At 42.6% G+C, this 19,759-nt stretch overlaps 1 protein-coding gene across 1 annotated transcript in view; it reads left to right on the top strand.

Moving 5' to 3' along the window:
• Positions 1–16,652, top strand: part of LOC125136555 (zinc finger and SCAN domain-containing protein 12-like) — a 34,222-nt gene extending 17,570 nt beyond the window's left edge. The window contains exons 5-8 of the mRNA XM_047797414.1: positions 10,566–10,693; positions 13,979–14,370; positions 15,176–15,326; positions 15,812–16,652. Coding sequence (XP_047653370.1) covers positions 10,566–10,693; positions 13,979–14,370; positions 15,176–15,326; positions 15,812–16,614 — 1,474 coding nt within the window. The 3' untranslated portion in view covers positions 16,615–16,652. The remainder of the gene's footprint in view (positions 1–10,565; positions 10,694–13,978; positions 14,371–15,175; positions 15,327–15,811) is intronic.
• The last annotated feature ends 3,107 nt before the right edge of the window (positions 16,653–19,759 follow it).

Here is a 19,759-nt window from a genome sequence, read left to right as displayed (position 1 = left end):
GGGAAGTCTGGAATCCCCATTTGATAAAAGGAAAGTTAGTTTCGATTAAGGAGATGATATCACTCATGACTCTCCCTAGAATAAATAGGTTGACGCCTGAACACAAGGAGAGACATAGAATCCTCTTACTGGTTGTGTGGGTTTTCTCTGTGCTTAGGTATCATTCATCTGTCAGTAGAATTATAAAATTTACTTAGATGAGTAAATTCACAGTCACTTCAATAAAAGCTGTTATTTTTCTGATCGCCGATGTTCTTTTGTCTGCTGTTTGGGATTCTGAGAAGGGGAAAACCAAAGGGAAGTGGGTCATGGTCTTTCCTCAAACTTTATTAACTTAAACATTTAAGAAGTAAGAGATTCTAGCAGACAGTGAGTGCTAGATAATAATTTGCAGTCACTCCCACTCTGTCTTCTAATTTTTTTAGCTTTCTGACAGAGTTCATTTTTTTCTTTCAGGGCATTGCCAGGTAAGTGAGTTCTTGCTTAAGAGCTAAATAAAATTTAGAGTTTCTATTAATAGTGCTGTTTTATCTCTCAGGAAGAAGACTAGTTACAAGGAAATACTTCTGAAAAATCGATGTGAACCCCAAGCTGGAGTGAATCTTCTCCTGAGCTCACTTATTCCAGAATGGCAGTCCTCTTGCAGGAAAGATCTCTAATAGTGACTGATGGTAGAAGAAGAGGTCTGTGCCTGGGGCCAAGAATCAGGCTGGCAAAAAAAAATCTTTCTTCAAGCTTTTAAGTTGTTACTATCAGGAGGTAGATACTTGAACCTCATAGGGCTGTCAGAAGACTCCAGAAGTTCTGCCCACAGATGCTGAGATCAGACATACAGACCAAGGAACAGATACTGAAGCAGGTTCTGACCTCTGCCTGAGGAACTGCAGACCTTGGGAGAATAATGTCATCCAGAATGTGGAGAAGAGGCATCAGTTATGCTGGAGAAGATGAAGATACAGCTTGAAGGACAAGCCATCAGGTGGGAAGGGTTGGGAGGATCATTTATGGCTTGACTAGTGAAAGCTTCAAGAATAGCACAGAAAGCAGCAAAACTGAACTTAGCATCCACCAGATGTCTCTGGAGCCATAACCCAGTGTCTCCCTCATGTGCTTTAATTCCCCCTGGTATTCACGTGTACCTCTGGAATCTTCTCTGTCTATAGTTTGGGGTTTTTTTTTTGTTGTTTGGGTACTTTCACTGAGGGACTAGTTTCAAATTCAGTTTTCCAGGACCGTCTTCATTCTATTTCTTTTAGGGCCCAGGCTAGAGGATAGAACAAAATATGCTTACTTGGCAAGATAGTACCCTGGAATCAAAGGTGTCAGGTCCACCCTGTTAAGACTCAGTCTTATTTTAACTCTCAACATTATTGCCTTATGAATGGAAAGCAAGATGAGAAAAGATGTCTGCAGGGAAAGAAGACACCTTGAAAGGAAGCTTTGTAGAACTCTTGTTAATAGTATCCTTTTCCTCGAAACCTTGTCCCTACGCATCTCCTCATTGTCTGCCAAATTCTTTAGGTAGAAACTTTCAGCTGTATTTGTGGAGATGTTTATGTTTTGTTTTGTTGTTGTTTTGTTTGACTTCAATTCCCATAGCTTCAAGATGTTTTTCTTCTTTTAATCCTGACTATTTCCTGGAGAAGTTATTTTCCCCACTATAATTTTTTTCAGTTTACTTTTTCCCCAAGTCAAAATAGTATGCATTTTGAAGCTGATCTAGCTATTGTTTCAAATTAACTTTTATCACATGCCAGTGTTTGTTATATCCACTTAGCAAACATTTATGGAGCATTTTGTTTGTCTATACAAGTGGTCTAGGTACATTTCAGGTGGTGTAAGTGGTATAAACTACCTTTTAGCAAATTAAAAATTTCTTTTGGTTTCATGATATTCCCTGTTTATCATCTCTGGACTCAAACTGATCTCCTCTTAATTTTCTTTATTATACTTTTCCTGATTTCTTTGTCACATTTGCTCTTCCAGTGTCTTTCTATCCAGCTGTCTCTTCTCACTCAAGCTGCAACCTCACATGCCTTCTTGAGTTCTTTTCAAAATTGAGATGGCAATTTAGGGACACTGAAAAGGCACATACCTCAGGTAAAACTGGGTTTTATTATCATCATAAGTCTCATTATCTCAGCAGAAGAGACAACTGACATTTGAATTGTCTGCATTTTTTTTTTAGATGGTGTTACTGAGAATGAAAATAACGACTTGTCTCCAACACAAAAAAATTTCTGAAGATGCTAAATCATGGGGGGGGAATCTGTAGAATTGCAACATCAGCACAGTAAATTTTTAGTAAAAGCTTTAGTTACTGGTGAGTCATTGCTCAGCATTAGGGAGTACATGCCAAAGAGAATGTCTTTGAGAGCAACAAGTCACAAGGGAACTATCACAAGGGAAAATGCTATCAGTATAAGGAATGTGGGAGAGCTTTCAGTCCAAGTGGCCTTATTTGACATCAGACAATCCACACGAAATGTGATAATAGTAAGGAGGCCTTCATTCAAACCTTATAGAACCTTATATGAAAGAAGTAGGAAGGAAGGCCTTCACCCAGAAGTTAGGACTGACTGCACTAGAGAATCTACATAGAAGATAGAGCTTATAAACGGGATGCATATGGAAATGTTTCCCATGGAATCAGCGTTATTCAGCATTGGAAAATTCACACTAAAGAAAAACCCTGGCAGTGTGATGGATATGAAAAGGTATTTAGACAGAGGTTGGACCTAGTAAACATCAGCAAGTCTGTATTAGGCTTTTTTATAAATGAGAAGATTATGGGAAGTTGTATGGACAGACATCAAGCCTTAACAATAGAATCTCTGTAGTATTGGAAAATTAATTAGTGTAAGTGGGCAAGATGTATGGAGAATGGTTATCTTAAACGGCCCATTTTAGCCACTAAAAACATTCAGTGAATGTCTCAGGTCAAGAAAAGGAAAAGTCAGAAGTTCTTTTCACTTCCCAAAGAAATCTATAAACATTAACAACCAGGACTTTTGAAATTAAGATATTCACCTGTATCCCTGGACTTGTGATAGTGTCTCTGAGAGGATTATCTGTTTATTTGGGACGTGTTATTTTACCATACCCACTCTAATCGTATCTTAAATTCATATGACAATTGTAGACTGTATTGTAAATATATACACCTATATTTTTGTGGGCTAAATAGGCTTGTATGAGTACCCCAGGATGTAAAAATGACAAAATTTCAGGAACCGTAATGAAAGGAAACACATCTTTGAATTTTTGGACACTTTCCTAAATTTGGCACTCCCTCTGTGTTCTCCCAACACAAAGCCATATAGGTGTCATTCACAGAGTATACATTTCCTAGCTTTGGTTATTTTTTTAAGATTGAAGAAGATATTTCACATGTAGCTTATTGACAGATAATGATAGAGGTATTTTCCCTTATGGATAACATATAGTATCATGAAGGCTAATACTTTAAGTAATTTGCTTATTATTCTTTTCAGTTCTGAAACATACAAGCTAAAAGGGGAAAGAATCTCTAGATGCTCTTTAGCAATTTGGCAATGTAGCCCAGTCTCTTTGAGATGTACGGATTTTATAGTAGGTCACTAAATATAAGTACTACAGGTTTCAAAATTTTGTAATGATTATTTCAGAATTCTGAGTTTCTATCTGTTGTATATGCCTCAATTTTCTGAATAGGTATTACAGTCATTAGATTAAAAGATGGACTATGTTCTATAAAAGGCTTTTTCAGCCATCTATAGAAATTACATTATTTTTACCTTAATTTTATTATTAGCTTCTATTACATAAAAGGATTTCCTAATAGTGAACCAACCTTTCATTCCTGGAATAAATTCCACTTAGTCATGGTGTTTTCTTTCTTTTTTTTTTTTTTTCCCTGGATACATCCATGGCATGTGGAAGTTCTTGGGCCAGAGATTGAACCTACACCATGGCAGCAACCCAAGCCACTGCAGTGACAACACCAAATCCTTAACTTGCTGTACCACAAGAGAACTCCTAGTCATGGTGTTTTCATAATGTCTTAATGGGTTCTACTTGCTAGTATTTTATTTAGTACATGTTTATTCAATATGTAAAACTGGTCTGTAATTTTATTCTGAATTTTTCAGGTATAGGTTTTTATTTTACTTGCATCATAAAAAGGACTGATTGTTCATTTTTAATGCTCTAGAACAATTTATAAAGCATTGAAATTATCTAGTCTTTGAAAGTTAAATTCTGACATAAAACCATCTGGGCTGGGTACTTTTTTGTGGGATAGTTTCTTGGTAACTTTTTTTGTTTCTTCTAGGGCTGCATCCAAGGCACATGGAAGTTCCCAGTCTAGGGGTTGAATCGGAGCTACAGCTGCCAGCCTGGGTCACAGTCACAGTAGCACAAGATCCAAGCCATGTCTGCGACCCTCACCACAGCTCACGGCAACGTCAGATCCTTTAACCCCCTGAGCGAGGTCAGGGATCAAACCCACATCCTCATGGATACCAGTCAGGTTCGTTACTGCTGAGCCACAACAGGAACTCCTTTGGTAACTTTTTTCTATTCTGCAAAAATGGTCTATTTAGGCTTTCTATTTATGGGGGGGCCAGTTTTGATCATCTGTTATTTGCTTACAAAACTATCCATTTTGTCTAGATTTTAAAGTTATTTGCTTAAAATCTGTAATATATCTGTTATGACTTTAAAACATTTTTGTGAAGGGAAATTGATATACAGTAAACTGCAGAAGTGTATGACTGAATATGATAGTTTTTTTTATTTTATTTTTATTTTATTTTTTATTTATTTTTATTTTTTGCCATTTCTTGGGCCGCTCCCGCGGCATATGGGATGTTCCCAGGCTAGGGGTCCAATCGGAGCTGTAGCCGCCGGCCTACGCCAGAGCCACAGCAACGCGGGATCCAAGCCGCGTCTGCAACCTACACCACAGCTCATGACAACGCCATATCGTTAACCCGCTGAGCAAGGGCAGGGACCAAGCCTGCAACCTCATGGTTCCTAGTCGGATTCGTTAACCACTGCGCCACGACGGGAACTCCCAGGTTTTTTTAAATTTATTTCTTAAGGTAGCATTGGTTTTTAACATTGTATGTTTCATGTGTACAGCGTTATGTTTCTAATTCTGTACACCCTGCAGCATGCTTACCACCAAAAATGCAGTTGCCATCCGTCGTCATGCAGTTGATCCCCTTTACCAATTTCACCCTCCCCTCCACCTTTTCCCCTCTGGTAATCACTACTCTGTTCTCTGTATCTACATGTTTGTTTTAGTTTGATTTGGTTTGTTCATTTATTTTGTGTTTTAGGGGTTTCTTTGTGTTTTATATTTCACATATGAGTGAAATCATACAGTCTTTCTCCATCTGGCTTATTTCACTTAGCCTGTCACAAATGGCAAGATTTCCTCTTTTTTTCTGGCTGAGTAGTATTCTGTCGTGTATATATACACCACGTCTTCCTCAACACTCATCTGTTGATGAGCACTTAGGTGGTTTCCATATCTTGGCTATTGTAAATAGATGCTACAGTGAACATTAGGTTTTGTTTTATTTTGTTTTTGAAGTTTATCCTGTCTTTGTTTTTTAAAAAATTTATTATAGCTGATTTACAATGTTCTGTCAATTTCTGCTGTACAGCAAAGTGGCCCAGTCATCCATATATATATATATATATATATATATATATATATATATATATACATTCTTTTTCTCATAAGTGTTTTTGTATTCTTTGGATAAATAACCATAAGTGGGATAGTTGAATTATATGGTAGTTCTATTTTTAATATTTTGAGGAATCTCTGTACTATCCTTCATAGTGGTTGTGCCAATTTATATTCCTACCAGGTGTGCACAAGTGCTCCCTTTTCTTGACATCCTTGCCAAGAATTTTTGATAATAACCGTCCTAACAAACATGAGGTGATAGCTCACTGTGGTTTTGATTTTTTTTTTGTCTTTTGTAGGGCCACACCTGTGGCATATGGAAGTTCCCAGGCTAGCCAACACCACAGCTCACAGCCAGATCCTTAACCCACTGAGTGAGGCCAGGGATCGAACCTGCGTCCTCATGGATGCTAGGCAGATTTGTTTCCACTGAGCCACGACGGGAACTCCCTGAATTTTCTTAATTAGTAATATTGGAGTTTCCCTTGTGGCTCAGCAGAAACAAACCCAACTAGTGTCCATCAGGGTGTGGGTTCAATCCCTGACCTCGCTCAGTGCGTTAAGGGTCTGGCATTGCCATGGGCTCTGGTGTGGTTCACAGATGTGGCTTGGATCCTGCATTACTGTGGCTGTGGTGTAGGCTGGCATCTGCAGTGCCCCTTTGACCCCTAGCTTGGGAACTTCCATGTGCCCTTGGTACCATCCTAGAAAGCAAAAAAAAAATCAGTGATATTGAGCATCTTTTCATGTACCTATTGGCCGTCTGTATGTTTTCTTTGGAAAAATGGCTGCTCCACTGCCCTTTTTTTAATTAGTCAAAGGTAGGTCAGATGAATGTCAGGCCAGTAGAGGTAAGGCACTACTACTTTAACAAAGTACCTGTCTCTAGATGCCATATATATATGTCTGGTAATATCAGCAAACAACTGTATAAAGAAAGTGTCATAATTTAACAGATAAAAGGAAATAAGTCCATAGTCATAACCACCAATACTGGATAGCAACAGATAGGGGTACAACATGCCTCCTTCAGCAAGGAAAGGGCAGTCCAGCTTAAAGAACAGGGCTCTTTCAGTCTGTGGCCCATCCTGCTGAGGTTCTTCAGGCTTCTCAAGAGCAACCACAGAGTTTGGGGACCTTCCTACAATCCGAGAATGGACCTGGAAGTGCACCTGGGAGGAGGGAAGTTCCAGTACCAACCTGGCAGTGAAAACCTCAAGCTGCAGTGGTTTGCTGGTGCGGGTGGTCCGAGGATTCCAGGAGGATGGTTAGAGTCCACTGTTGCACCTCTCCTCTCAGGATCACCCAGGAGATCGGGTATGGTTTTGGTTAGGACCCGTGGGATGTGGAAAAGGGGCTGCAGGAGCCAGGGTTCTTGGGTTGGGGAATCCTTCCTTCAGTTCCTTTGTCGCTGCCTCTTCCCTACTGCCTCTACAACCAGGCCTGCTGGGTGAGGCCTTTCCATTTGGGAGGCTGAGGCAAAGGACCTTTGTGAAGGTCCTACCATGGCTGAAGGATCCAGGCCCTATTCTGGCCTGCTTGACTCATTTCAAAGATGGGACTCAAATGTCACCTCAGGCCTGTCTTTACCACTTTACCACTCAGGTGGTATTTAAAATCACCACATATACCTCCAAAATCCTTAGCCTCTCAACTTTTTCTATAGCTTTTATCCCTTCATAGCTCGGATCCAGCGTGGCTGTGGCTGTGGCATAGGCTGGCAGCTGTGGCTCCAACCCCTAGCCCGGGAAGCTCCATATGCCAAGAGTGCAACCCTAAAAACAAAACAACCCCCCCTCCCCGAATCCAGTATCTCTCATGAACTTAGATGCAATGAAATATCAGCAAGTCAAATCTAGGTATTTATTTTTTTAATTTATATACCATAATTAAGTGGGATTTATTCCAATATGTAAGGCTGTTTCAATCTTAAAAAGTTAATCAATGTAGTCCATCATGTCAACAGACTAAGGAAACATATCATACAATTGACACAGGAAAAGCATTTGACAAAATCAAATACTCATTCATAATAAAAACTTCCAGGAATTCCCGTCGTGGCGCAGTGGTTAACGAATCCGACTAGGAACCATGAGGTTGCGTGTTCTATCCCTGCCCTTGCTCAGTGGGTTAACAATCCGGCGTTGCCGTGAGCTGTGGTGTGGGTCGCAGACACGGCTCGGAATCCTGCGTTGCTGTGGCTCTGGCGTAGGCCGGTGGCTGCAGCTCTGATTCGACCCCTAGCCTGGGAACCTCCATGTGCTGTGGGAGCGGCCCAAGAAAAGGCAAAAAAAAAGACAAACAACCAGTACACCAGAAGCAAAGGGGAACACACACAGTAAAGGTATCACTTCTGCCTACATTGATTTATAGGCTTAGTATAGATCCTATCAAAGTCCAAGCAAGATTTTGTTTGAAGATATACATAAACTTCTAAAGTTTATATGGAAAGGCAAATGATCTAGAACAACCTTTTTTTTTTTTTTTGGTCTTTTTGCCTTTTCTAGGGCCGCTCCCACCGCATATGGAGGTTCTCAGGCTAGGGGTCGAATCGGAGCTGTAGCCACCGGCCTACGCCAGAGCCACAGCAACGCAGGATCTGAGCCGAGTCTGCAACCTACACCACAGCTCACGGCAACGCCGGATCGTTAAGCCACTGAGCAAGGCCAGGGATGGAACCCGCAATCGCACGGTTCCTAGTTGGATTCGTTAACCACTGTGCCACGACGGGAACTTCTAGAATAACTAAATTTAGTAAAAGAAAAAAATGGGAGGAATCGCTATGCCTGATGTTAAGGCTTTACTGCAGTGGTCAAGAGTGTGGTGTTGTGGACATATAGTTCAATGGAACAGGTTAGAGAACTTGTAAGTGGATCCACACAAAAATGCCCAACTGGTTCGTCACAAAGGTACAGAAGCAACTGGATGGAGGAGGGGTAGCCTTTCCAGAAAACGGTGCTGGTGCAATTGGACATCCATAGGCAAGAAAAAAAAAAAAAAAAAAAAAACAGGAGTTCCCGCAGTGGCGCAGTGGTTAACGAATCCAACTAGGAACCATGAGGTTGCAGGTTCGCTCCCTGCCCTTGCTCAGTGGGTTAACGATCCGGCGTTGCCTTGAGCTGCGGTGTGGGTTGCAGACGCGGCTCAGATCCCGCGTTGCTGTGGCTCTGGCGTAGGCCGGCGGCTACAGCTCCGATTCGACCCCTAGCCTGGGAACCTCCATATGCCGCGGGAGCGGCCCAAGAAATAGCAAAAAAAGACTAAAATAAAATAATTCAGCTGAATCACACAATTATTTTTCTGACTTTCATGTTTACCATATTTGTAAGACTTTAAAATTTGTTAATACGTGATTTTCCATTCTAAATCTCCGTTTTTATACTTATGCTTCACCCAAATTATATATACTAGATATTGCAGTGTGTATATTTGTCCTTTAAGCTTAGTGTAAGGGTCAAGACCTATTTCCCTAGAGGAAACCCTTGGCTCAAAGAATGCATTCAAAAAGAATTTGTTGGAGTTCCTGCTGTGGCTCAGTGGATTAAGAATCCTACTGCAGCATTTCAGGTCACTAAGGAGGTGTGGGTTGATTCCCAGCCCAGCATTGCCAAAGCTGAGACAAAGGTTGCAGATTCACTCCCTGGCCTGGGAATTTCCATATGCCACAGGTGCAGACTTTAAAAGGAAAAAAAAGTTAACAGTTTGTTAAATGGATGGATTAAAAAAAAATGCAGGAGTTCCCGTCGTGGCGCAGTGGTTAACGAATCCAACTAGGAACCATGAGGTGGCAGGTTCGGTCCCTGCCCTTGCTCAGTGGGTTAACGATCCGGCGTTGCCGTGAGCTGTGGTGTAGGTTACAGACGCGGCTCGGATCCCGCGTTGCTGTGGCTCTGGCGTAGGCCGGGGGCTACAGCTCCGATTCAACCCCTAGCCTGGGAACCTCCATATGCCGCGGGAGCGGCCCAAGAAATAGCAACAACAACAACAAAAAGACAAAAAAAAATGCAACTTAACATATATTATCTAGCCTGTTCTCTTCATTACTATGGCTACTGCCTGGATTAAGATCCTTACTGTATCTACCCTGGATTCTTGCAGTTTTCCCAAGAAAACTGGATTTATCCTAGAGTTTACTGTTTTTTTTTTTTTTTTTTTTTGGCTTTTCAGGGCTACACCCGTGGCATATGGAGGTTCCCAGGCTAGGGGTCTAATCGGAGCCACAGCTGCTGGTCTACCTCACAGCAACACAGGATCCAAGCCGCCTCTGCGGCCTATATACCACATCTCATGGAAATGCCAGATCCTTAACCCACTGAGTCAGGGATCGAACCTGCAACCTCATGGTTCCTAGTTGGATTCGTTTCTGCTGCTGCACTATTACAGGAACTCCTAATAACATTTATTTTATAAAATACCTTTTTACTATGGTCTAGGGACTGTCCTAATGGATTTACAGACATTTGCTTCATTTTACTTTATTTCATTTCACATACAAATCAGCTTTATGTAATTACCATTTTGTGTGCCCCTGTCTCCTTCTTGACTACGATTCCAGAAAATAGAGGTTGAGCGTTAAAAACATACACTAAACTACCACCTTTCCTTTGTGGTGTCAAAGGGCTCAGAGTTAGAGGAGAGCCTCAGGAAAGAATGGGCGCCAAGTACCATAACTAGAGTAACTGAAGCCCTTTCCGCCCCTAACGTTTTGTGTTGCTGTGTCCGTCTAACTCCCAGATGCTAGGAGCCACTCGACACAGAAATCTCGCTGCGTTTTCCCTCCTCGCCCCCATCAGCCTGGATTTCTGGCTTCAAGCTTTGAAACTAGGTAGTCACCGAGTGCAGTAACCTCCGGAGCTGCTAGGAGGTGCTAGCACGCTCCTAGCAAGAAAGGGCTGCTCCACTTCCGCGAAGAGGCTCCCGACGCTGACGCACTTCCGGCCTTTGTGGTTTGTCCGCTGTCCGTGCGCTGCTGTCCGCGCAGCGGATCTGAAGCTTCCCTGGACCCTGAAGGTAAGTCTCAGGCCCGTTGTTCCGACCCGCCCGACCCCAGAGACTGCAGGAGGCAGGGAGGGCATGTCTGCACGGGAGTGGCCCCCGCCATTCTCTCGCCGTTGCCTGGACACAGGGCTGAGGCCCCAGAGAAGTAGAAGGAGGTTCCACCCCTGCCCCCCGCCAACGTCGTAGGAAAGACCCCTGGAAGGGGCGGAGCCTTGTAGCTGGACTGGATGAGGAGAGAAGGGTCTCGGTCCCTGTCAAAAGCCCAACTGCCTATATATCTATCGTATTATTTAACAAATGTTAACATTATACAGTATCACATCTAATTTTTCTTTATTTAAAAGTAAATTACAAGCATCATGACTTAGCACCCCTAAAGTTTCATATGTGCATTTCTAAAAACTGAGGGCATTTTATGTACACAAATCATAACTCCAACACATCCAAATAAAGGTAAACGCATTTCCTAACATTACATAACACCTACTTAATATTCAAATTTCCCCTCGTCCTGTAAGTGTTTTTTTGCAATTGGTATGTACCAACTAGGATCCAGTTAAAGACCATTCGTTGCAAGTAGTTAGTCTCAACTTAAAACAGCCCTATCCTGGAGTTCCCGCTGTGGCTCAGTGAGTTACTTATCTGGCTTGTCTCTGTGAAGGAACGGCTGGCGCTGACGGTTAGTTGCTGCAGCTGGGCCTAGGTCGTAGGTCTGCGGGGTATGGAACTTACATATGGCCGCCGTGGGTGCAGCCAAAAAAGAAAAAAGTTCTCTCTTTCCCCTCTCTTCGCATCTTATTGCCTGGTTGACTTGCTAGTCCTCCTGTAAAGTATCTCCATTTCTGGATTTGTCCGTTTCCTCATGGTATTTAAATTATTCCTCTTTTTTTGGAATTTATTATTTTCATTATCTCTTCCTTATTTGCTAACATGCTGAAGCCAGTAGAAAAATGCTCTTTTATGCTCTTTCTTCTATGCCATTTTTTTTTTGTTACTTCGATTAAGGAAGATGAGGGCACATCAGATTCTGCAATTGTATCACTCTTTTATCATGTGTCTGCTGCCTGAGGAGTACTAGGCACTTGGTAAATGTTTCTGAAGTCCTTTGTTACAAGTAGCACATAGAAACAATCTCTCTTGTTTTTTGTTTTTTGTTTTTTTAATGCTGTGAGCTGTGGTGTAGGTCACAGAAGTGGCTCAGATCTGGCGTAGGGTGGCAGCTGTAGCTCCAATTAGACCCCTAGCTTGGAAATCTTCATATGCCTCGGGTGCAGCCCTAAAAAGACCGGAAAAAAAAAAAAAAAAAAAAAAAAAGGCTAGGAGTTCCTGTTGTGGCGCAATGGTTACCGAATCCGACCAGGAACCATGAGGTTGCAGGTTTGATCCCTGGCCTTCCTCAGTGGGTTAGGGATCTGGCATTGCCATGAGCTGTAGGTTGCAGACGAGGCTCGGATCCTGCGTTGCTGTGGCTGTGGTGTAGGCTGGCAGCTACAGCTTCGATTGGACCCCTAGCCTGGGAACCTCCATATGCAGCCCTAGAAAAACGAAAAGACCAAAAAAAGGCTATCCATTGAAAAGTTCCATATCATGCTTGCCCCAACCACTCATTTCCCATCCCTAGAGACAAGTAATGTTGCTTGGGTATCCAAATAGAGAAGATATAATATGTATCTATTTTTGTTTTTTAAAACAACTGATAATAGTTTTCACGATGGGTCTTCACCTTGCTTTTTTCACTAAATGTATCTTTCCACTTCTTTTATATCTGTACATAAAGAGTTTCCTTATTTTTAAAAACTCCATAGCAGTAGTCCAGTATATGGATTACTGTAATGTATTTAACCAGTCCCATATTGGTGGACATTTAGGTTATTTCCAGTCTTTTAGCTCACAAACAGTGCATTAGCAAATAACTTTTTTTTTTTTTTTTTGCTTTTTGCTTTTTGGAGTCGCATCTGTGGGATATGGAAGTTCCCAGGCTAGGGGTCAAATCGGAGCTGTAGCTGCTGGCCTATACCACAGCCACAGTAGTGTCATATCCTAGCCACTTGTGCAACCTTCACCACAGCTCATGGCAACGTTGGATCCTTTGAGCGAGGCCGGGGATCAAACCTGTGTCCTCATGGATACCAGTCAGATTCATTTCCACTGAGCCACGACAGGAACTCCCAAGACTAGTTTTGTATGTCCTGTTCTTCCCCTAAAGCTACCACATATTGTCTGGTAAGCTTTTAAATCATTACAATTTCTTCATTTATTATTTTTTTCTTTTTATGGCTGCACCTGTGGCATATGGAAGTTCCCAGGCCAGGGTTCAAATCAGAACTGCAGCTGTGGCCTATACCCAGCCACGGCAACACTAGGTCTGATCCACATCTGCAACCTATGCCACAGCTTGTGGCAATGCCAGATCCTTAACCACTGAGCCACAGAACTCTTAATTTGTTTATTTCCTTGAAATAAGTACTTCAAATGGTTCAAGAATCAGAAAAAATACTTGGTATTATATGAAAAGTAAATTTTCTTTCCTCTCATTCTGAGTTACCTAGTTTGTTCCTTAGAGGCTACCCCTCTGTTAGTTTTTCATTGCTGTAATAATGTGGTGTAACAAGCAGTTACAAACCTTTGGCAGTATACAGCAATAAACACCACATGAATCTGTGGGTTTGAGCTGCTTTAGGCAAGGCTTCCTTGTATATCTGTAGTCAGCTGTGGGTCTTTAAAACAGCTCTGCAAATCTCAGCTAGGCTTACATGTCTGAGGGTTAGCTAGCTGTTAGTAGACCTGGGATGGTCTCATCTGCTTCACTGGGGTTATTTGGCTCTGTCCTGCAAGTTTCTTATCATCTGGATGCCGGTATAACCTCCTAGCAGTTGTCGAGGGCAAGGGCAAGCAAGCATAATCACGTAAGTACTTTTCAGGTCTAGCTTGTATCACACTTGTTAGTATTACACTGATCAAGTCAAGTCACATGATTGAGCCCAGAATCACAGTGGGAGGGCAGTATAAAGTATATGTCTATGGGGAAGGGTGAAAAATTAGGCTCCTTAATGTATTAATGCCATATACCTTTTTTTTCCAGTTTCTAAACATACAGAAGTAAGTTACTATATATACCTTTTATTGACATAAATGATAGCATAGTATTTATTGCTCTTATACTTTGGTTTTTTTCCCATAATTTTTAATTTCCATTATACATAATGTTTTCTCATCAGGTATATTCTCCTATAGAAGATTAAATCGGGATCTTAAATCAGTTATCCCTCCACCCAGGCTAGAGTGAGCCCTTCTAAGTTAATCCCAGAATGGCTTCAACAGGGGAACAGGATGGACTTAAGATTGTGAAGGTGGAAGAAGACCCTGTCTGGAACCAAGAAACCTACCTTCAAGAGAGCAGCTTTTCTGGCCAGGAGGCCTCCCGCCAACTTTTTAGACACTTTTGTTACCAAGAGACTCCTGGTCCCCGAGAAGCACTGAGCCGGCTCCGGGAACTCTGCCATCAGTGGCTAAGGCCAGACACACATACCAAGGAGCAGATCCTGGAGCTACTGGTGCTGGAGCAGTTCCTGACCATCCTGCCTGAGGAGCTCCAGGCCTGGGTGCGGGAGCATCACCCAGAGAGTGGGGAGGAAGCAGTGGCTGCAGTTGAAGATCTGGAGCGAGAGCTTAGTGAGCCAGAGAACCAGGTGAGAGGAGGAAGATGGGCTCTTAGACTCAGAATATTAAATGAAGGGTGAAGTTGGGTTAGCCAGGTTGGTTGGCTATAGCCACTTAGTTCTCTGTTGCTGGGTAACAAATTCCCCCCAAGCTTTAATGGCTTAAAAAAACAAATATTATCTCCCAGTTTCTGAGTCAGGGTTTTGGGAGCCACTTAGGAAGATCTCTCATGAGGTTGCTGTGAAGATGTCAGCCAAGACTATAGTCCTCTGAAGACCCGACTGTGGCTGGTGGATCCACTTCCAAGATGGCTGTCTCCCGTGGTTGTTGGTACGGGGCCCTCTGTTCCTCATTGGCTGTTGGTGGGAGGTCTTTACCATGTGGGTTTCTCCTTAGGCCTCATTGAGTGTCCTTACAACATATCAGTTGGCCTCCTTAAAAGAGACAGAGAAATAGAGAAAGAATAAGGATGAAGCCACATGCTTTTTATGACTTATTCTCAGATGTTATACACCATCACTTCTGCTATACACCTTCTATTAAGTAGAAATGAGCCATTTTATATACAGCTTTTAGTCAAAGGGAGAAGAACAAGGCCCCACCTTTTAATGGAAGGAGCACCAAAGAACTTGTGAACATACTGTAAACTACCACACTGCATTGGGCCGTTCTTGTTCTCCCTCTTCTGCTCTTGGGTATGGAGTTAAACTCTGGGCCTTCCGATGTGCTCTACAAAATGTTTCATGTGGTTCCACATGATATATTTCATTGAGTTTTAGCCTGGGTTCCTATAGTCCTTTTCTTATGAACCCAAATATACCTACCTGCCTTCAGGCCCCAGATTGTGAACATGGACATTCTGAAGTGCTCTCAGGGGATGCAGTGCATTTGAAGGCCAAGCAGGAATCAGCAGCCACCCAGCTTCAGTCCATGGTGACACAGCTTAAATATGAATCTTTTGGGCCTCAAAAACTTGGAGAACAAGGTAAGGACTTTAATAAGTCTCTTCAGGTGATCTCTGGTGGCTCAGTTTAGGGTAATAGTTAAGACTGTGGACTCTGGGGCCAAATTGCCTGGCTTGGAATTTAAGTGCAGCTGCTTAGTATCTATATGACACTAGGTGGGTCAATTAACCTTCCCATGCCTACAGTTTATGCATCTGAAAAACAGATGGTCATAGTATAGAGTCAGTCATTTGAAAACTTAATAAATGCAGAAAACACTTTAAACAGTGCCGCTCGAGCACATCCTTTACAGAAGCCTCGCCTTCTCTGGGTGACCCTTGCCAGCCATTTCATCAGGTGCTGATGATCCCTTACTTCATGGGTCTCAATATTTCTAGGTCTTCTTTACATTAGCTACCAGTTTTGCATTCCTAGAATGTGATACAGATCTTCCTATTTCCCATCCTATGTTGTACTCTTTCATAAAGGAAAGTGATGACATTGTTTGATCCATTTATTATTCCAGATGGTGAAACTATACTTGAAAACAAGGACTTAGTCTCGAAGCAAAAAGTCTTAAAAGAAATGGGACATTTTGAGAACAGCAGACTCCAAAGAGATGTTCCTCTAGATTCTAAGTACAGAGAAGCTTGTAAACGTGAGAACAGAGTAGAAAATCAGAGGGGACACCCCAGTGGAGAGAGACGTCACAGATGCAATGAGTGTGGGAAAAGCTTTACTCAAAGTTCAGTTCTCATTCAGCATCAGAGAACCCATACTGGGGAGAAGCCATATGAATGTGAAGAATGTGGAAAGACCTTCAGCCAGAGGTCAGGCCTGATTGAACATCAGCGAAGCCACACTGGAGAGAAACCCTATCAATGTAAGGAGTGTGGGAAAGCCTTCAGTGCCAGCAATGGCCTCATAAGACACAGAAGAATCCACACTGGAGAAAAACCATATGAATGTGAAGAGTGTGGGAAGGCCTTTCGCCTGAGCTCATACCTTGTTCAGCATCAGAGGATACACACTGGAGAGAAGCGCTATCGCTGTAACGAGTGTGGGAAAGCCTTCAGTCAGAATGCAGGGCTTTTCCAGCATCTCCGAATCCATACCGGTGAGAAACCCTATCAGTGTAGTCAGTGCAGTAAAAGCTTCAGTAGGCGAACACTCCTTATCAAACATCAGAGAAGCCACACTGGAGAGAGACCATATGAGTGTGATGAGTGTGGGAAAGCCTTCAGTCATCATTGCAACCTCATTAGGCATTTTAGAATCCATACTGTTGGTAGTTCCCGTCATGGCTCAGTGGTTAATGAATCCGACTAGGAACCATGAGGTGGCAGGTTTGATCCCTGGCCTTGCTCAGTGGGTTAATGATCTGGCGTTGCCCTGAGCTGTGGTATAGGTTGCAGAGGCGGCTTGGATCCCATGTTGCTGTGGCTGTGGTGTAGGCCAGTGGCTACAGCTCTGATTTGACCCCAGCCTTGGAACCTTCATATGCCACGGGAGCAGCCCAAGAAATGGCAAAAAGAGAAAAAAATTCATACTGTTACCAAACTGGACTAATCTCATGGACCACTAGATCCCTTAAATGGGGACATCTTGGGAAGTAGGATTTTTCAAGTGGCTTATTTTGTTCTTATCAAATTTATTTTGCTTTGGAATGCATGGCTTTTCTGTAGAGCAGGTGCTGCTCTCTCCTGGGAGGATGACTGTGAGTGTGGGCAGTTGCTAGGCAGCCTCTTTCTTCCCCATTCTGCACTTCGCTTTTAATGATTTCCCTTAAAGGGACCAAATCTTAACCTAGAAATAAATTGGTGTGGAGGGGCCATTATTGAGTAATACATAATATTGAACAACTCTAAATAATTAGCATTTGTGCATATTTTTTAAGATTGGGTATGTTCAAAGGATATTCAGAGATGAATTTTTTTCTAAAAATGACATTTTAAATACAATTAAGGTTTTGGGAAATAATCATTCCCATTCCCATAGGAAATCATTGCCACAGTCTCCCTAGGAATGTAGTGGATGATCTCTTTGGTGCTTCATCAGAATGGGTGACAAAACTCAATTACTAAGCAACATATTACCCATGATGCAAAGTCTTAGATATGGTGGTTTAGAAGTCCATATCGTGGCATTCCCATCGTGGCTCAGTGGAAATGAATCTGATTAGTATCCATGAGGACGCAGGTTCAATACCTGGCCTTGCTCAGTGGGCTAAGGATCCAGCATGGCTGTGAATTGTGGTGTAGGTAGAAGATGCGGCTCCAATCATTCATTGCTGTGGCTGTGGCACAGGCCAGCAGGTGCAGCTCTGATTGGACCCCTAGCCTGGGAACTTCCATATGCCTCGGGTGCAGCCCTAAAAAGACAATAAGTATATAAATAAATCCATATCGTGTTTTGATATTTAACTCCAAATTCTTAGTTCCGGTCATTGCCATTTTTAAGGTTTCTATTTTTGTTATAAATAGCAAATAAGATGATAACTTTAAAACCTTTGCAATGCGCCTGTTTTATTCATAGCCTTTTGTGCCACCGCCTTTTGAAGGGTAGTCAGCAAGATGGAAGGCCATTACAAGCAGCATCATTGAGACTATAAAAAAAGGAACCTCTGACCTTGGGCAGCTTGCTGCTTAATTGGAGAGACCAGCATGTTCGGGCCATTTATTATAAAGGTTAAACCCACAAGTCTGGTGCCATGCTCTCTAGGTTCAGTTCCTCACCTATCCGTCTGTGAGCTCTGTGACTTTGGGCAACTTAATTAAATGTCCCTGTGCTACAGTCTCCCTGTCTTAAGATAGGGGATAGAGTACCTTTTCATAGAGTATGTAAGATGAAATTATTACAGACTTATGAACCACTGACAACATAACTCAATAAATGTGTACAATGATTTATATGAGAAATAATCTAATGAATGTAGTGGAATTACAAGTTTCGGGTTTGAACTAAATAGAATGTTCAATGGCTCTGCCAACAGTCTCATACTTTTCTCCACAGTCAAAATCTGAAACAGTTTCAAAAGAAAGGAAATAAAAGTTCAACTTAAAAATATACTGTGCTATATACGTCTTCAAAGTGTATTTGTAAAAAGTTAAATAAGTTTATATATATTTGGTTTTCCTTATAACTTAGGGACCATAACAAACAAACAAAAACCTCTTTAAAATTCCTTGACTATTTCATTTGAAAGTAGAAAAATTAGCTAAATGCAAATTACCTAGAGTAGTGCTTATTGAATTTTAAAGTATCTACAAATCACCTGGGATCTTGTTAAAACACAGATTCTAATTTAAAAGGTCAGCATGGAGCCTGGGAATCTGCATTTTCAGTAAGCTCCCAATGATGCTGATGCTGCTGGTGCATGGAGAAAACGCTTGAGTATCCAGGCCCCAGACAACCCTGATGGGCCGTGTAATCAGCTAGAGGTGCCAGGCAACTCCATTTCCTTCCCATCCTCTTACACCTGCAACCTCTACATTAGCATGTCTCCCCTCCACCTGTGCTCCCCACTGCCCTCTCCCCAACCCTAAGGGGAGCGAGGTTTGGGAGGCCAGACAGGGTCCTTTGCTCTAGCACAGGCAGTTCAGCCAAATCTTTACCCAAGAAGTAATGTTTGCTTCAGAAAAAAAAGCCCCTGCTACAGAGCTTCCGTTCTCCCCTCTCCTCACGTGAGCTCCCAGGGTGAGGGGAAAGGAGCCTTTGCACGTTTATGAGCACAGAGCAGGCCTGCAGTACTCCCTGGGCTCCCTGAGCATCTCAGGACACAAGGACTAGGTCTCCGCTGCAGTGTCCTTGGATAGGGTGTTACTACAGACCACACCTTCAACACTGAATTTTAGTGAGGTTCCTCTGAGTCTCCAACCCCACTGCTCAGATAGCCCCTTCCTCTCTCACCTACCCAGAAAAGCTCACAGAGGAGAAAAACAGCCACAAAATGGAAGCCACTGGGGTAAAGGAGAAAAGCAAAGGGGAGGAGAATCCTCCCCATGACTGAGGAGCAGGGGAGAGATGGAGGAAGAAGAGGGGGCCAGATAGGGCAAGCCTGCAGCAGAGAAAATTGAAGGGAGAATTGGGGAATGTTTCGTCTTTTCTGTTTCTCTTTCACCAAGCTAGTCCAAAGTGTTAAGAGTTGCTGATACCACTCCCCTGCGTTCAGCCTCATTAACAATGACATGAAGGATTTTCAGTGCCTGTGGTCAGAGGAGCATCTAGAGAAGAGGGAAGTTGAGGCAGTGAGTGGGGCACTCAGGTGGTCAGAAAGCATCCTATGAGCACCGCTTTGGGCCAGCAGTCACCGATGTAGGGGCTTGGGACACAGTGAACAGTGCCTGAGAAAAGCCTTAAGTACAGTAAGTCTTATAGAGGTGATTAAGCACTGTAGAAACAGAACAAGTGAAGCAGGATAAAGGAGTGAAGTTTCACTCCATAGGGTGGTCAGGGGAGGCTTTATTAAGCCAAG

The sequence above is a fragment of the Phacochoerus africanus genome, chromosome 9 (genome assembly GCF_016906955.1).
Source record: "Phacochoerus africanus isolate WHEZ1 chromosome 9, ROS_Pafr_v1, whole genome shotgun sequence".
Lineage (NCBI taxonomy): Eukaryota > Metazoa > Chordata > Mammalia > Artiodactyla > Suidae > Phacochoerus > Phacochoerus africanus.
Note: the sequence above shows the minus strand (reverse complement) of the source record. Positions and strands in the feature narration are given on the sequence as shown.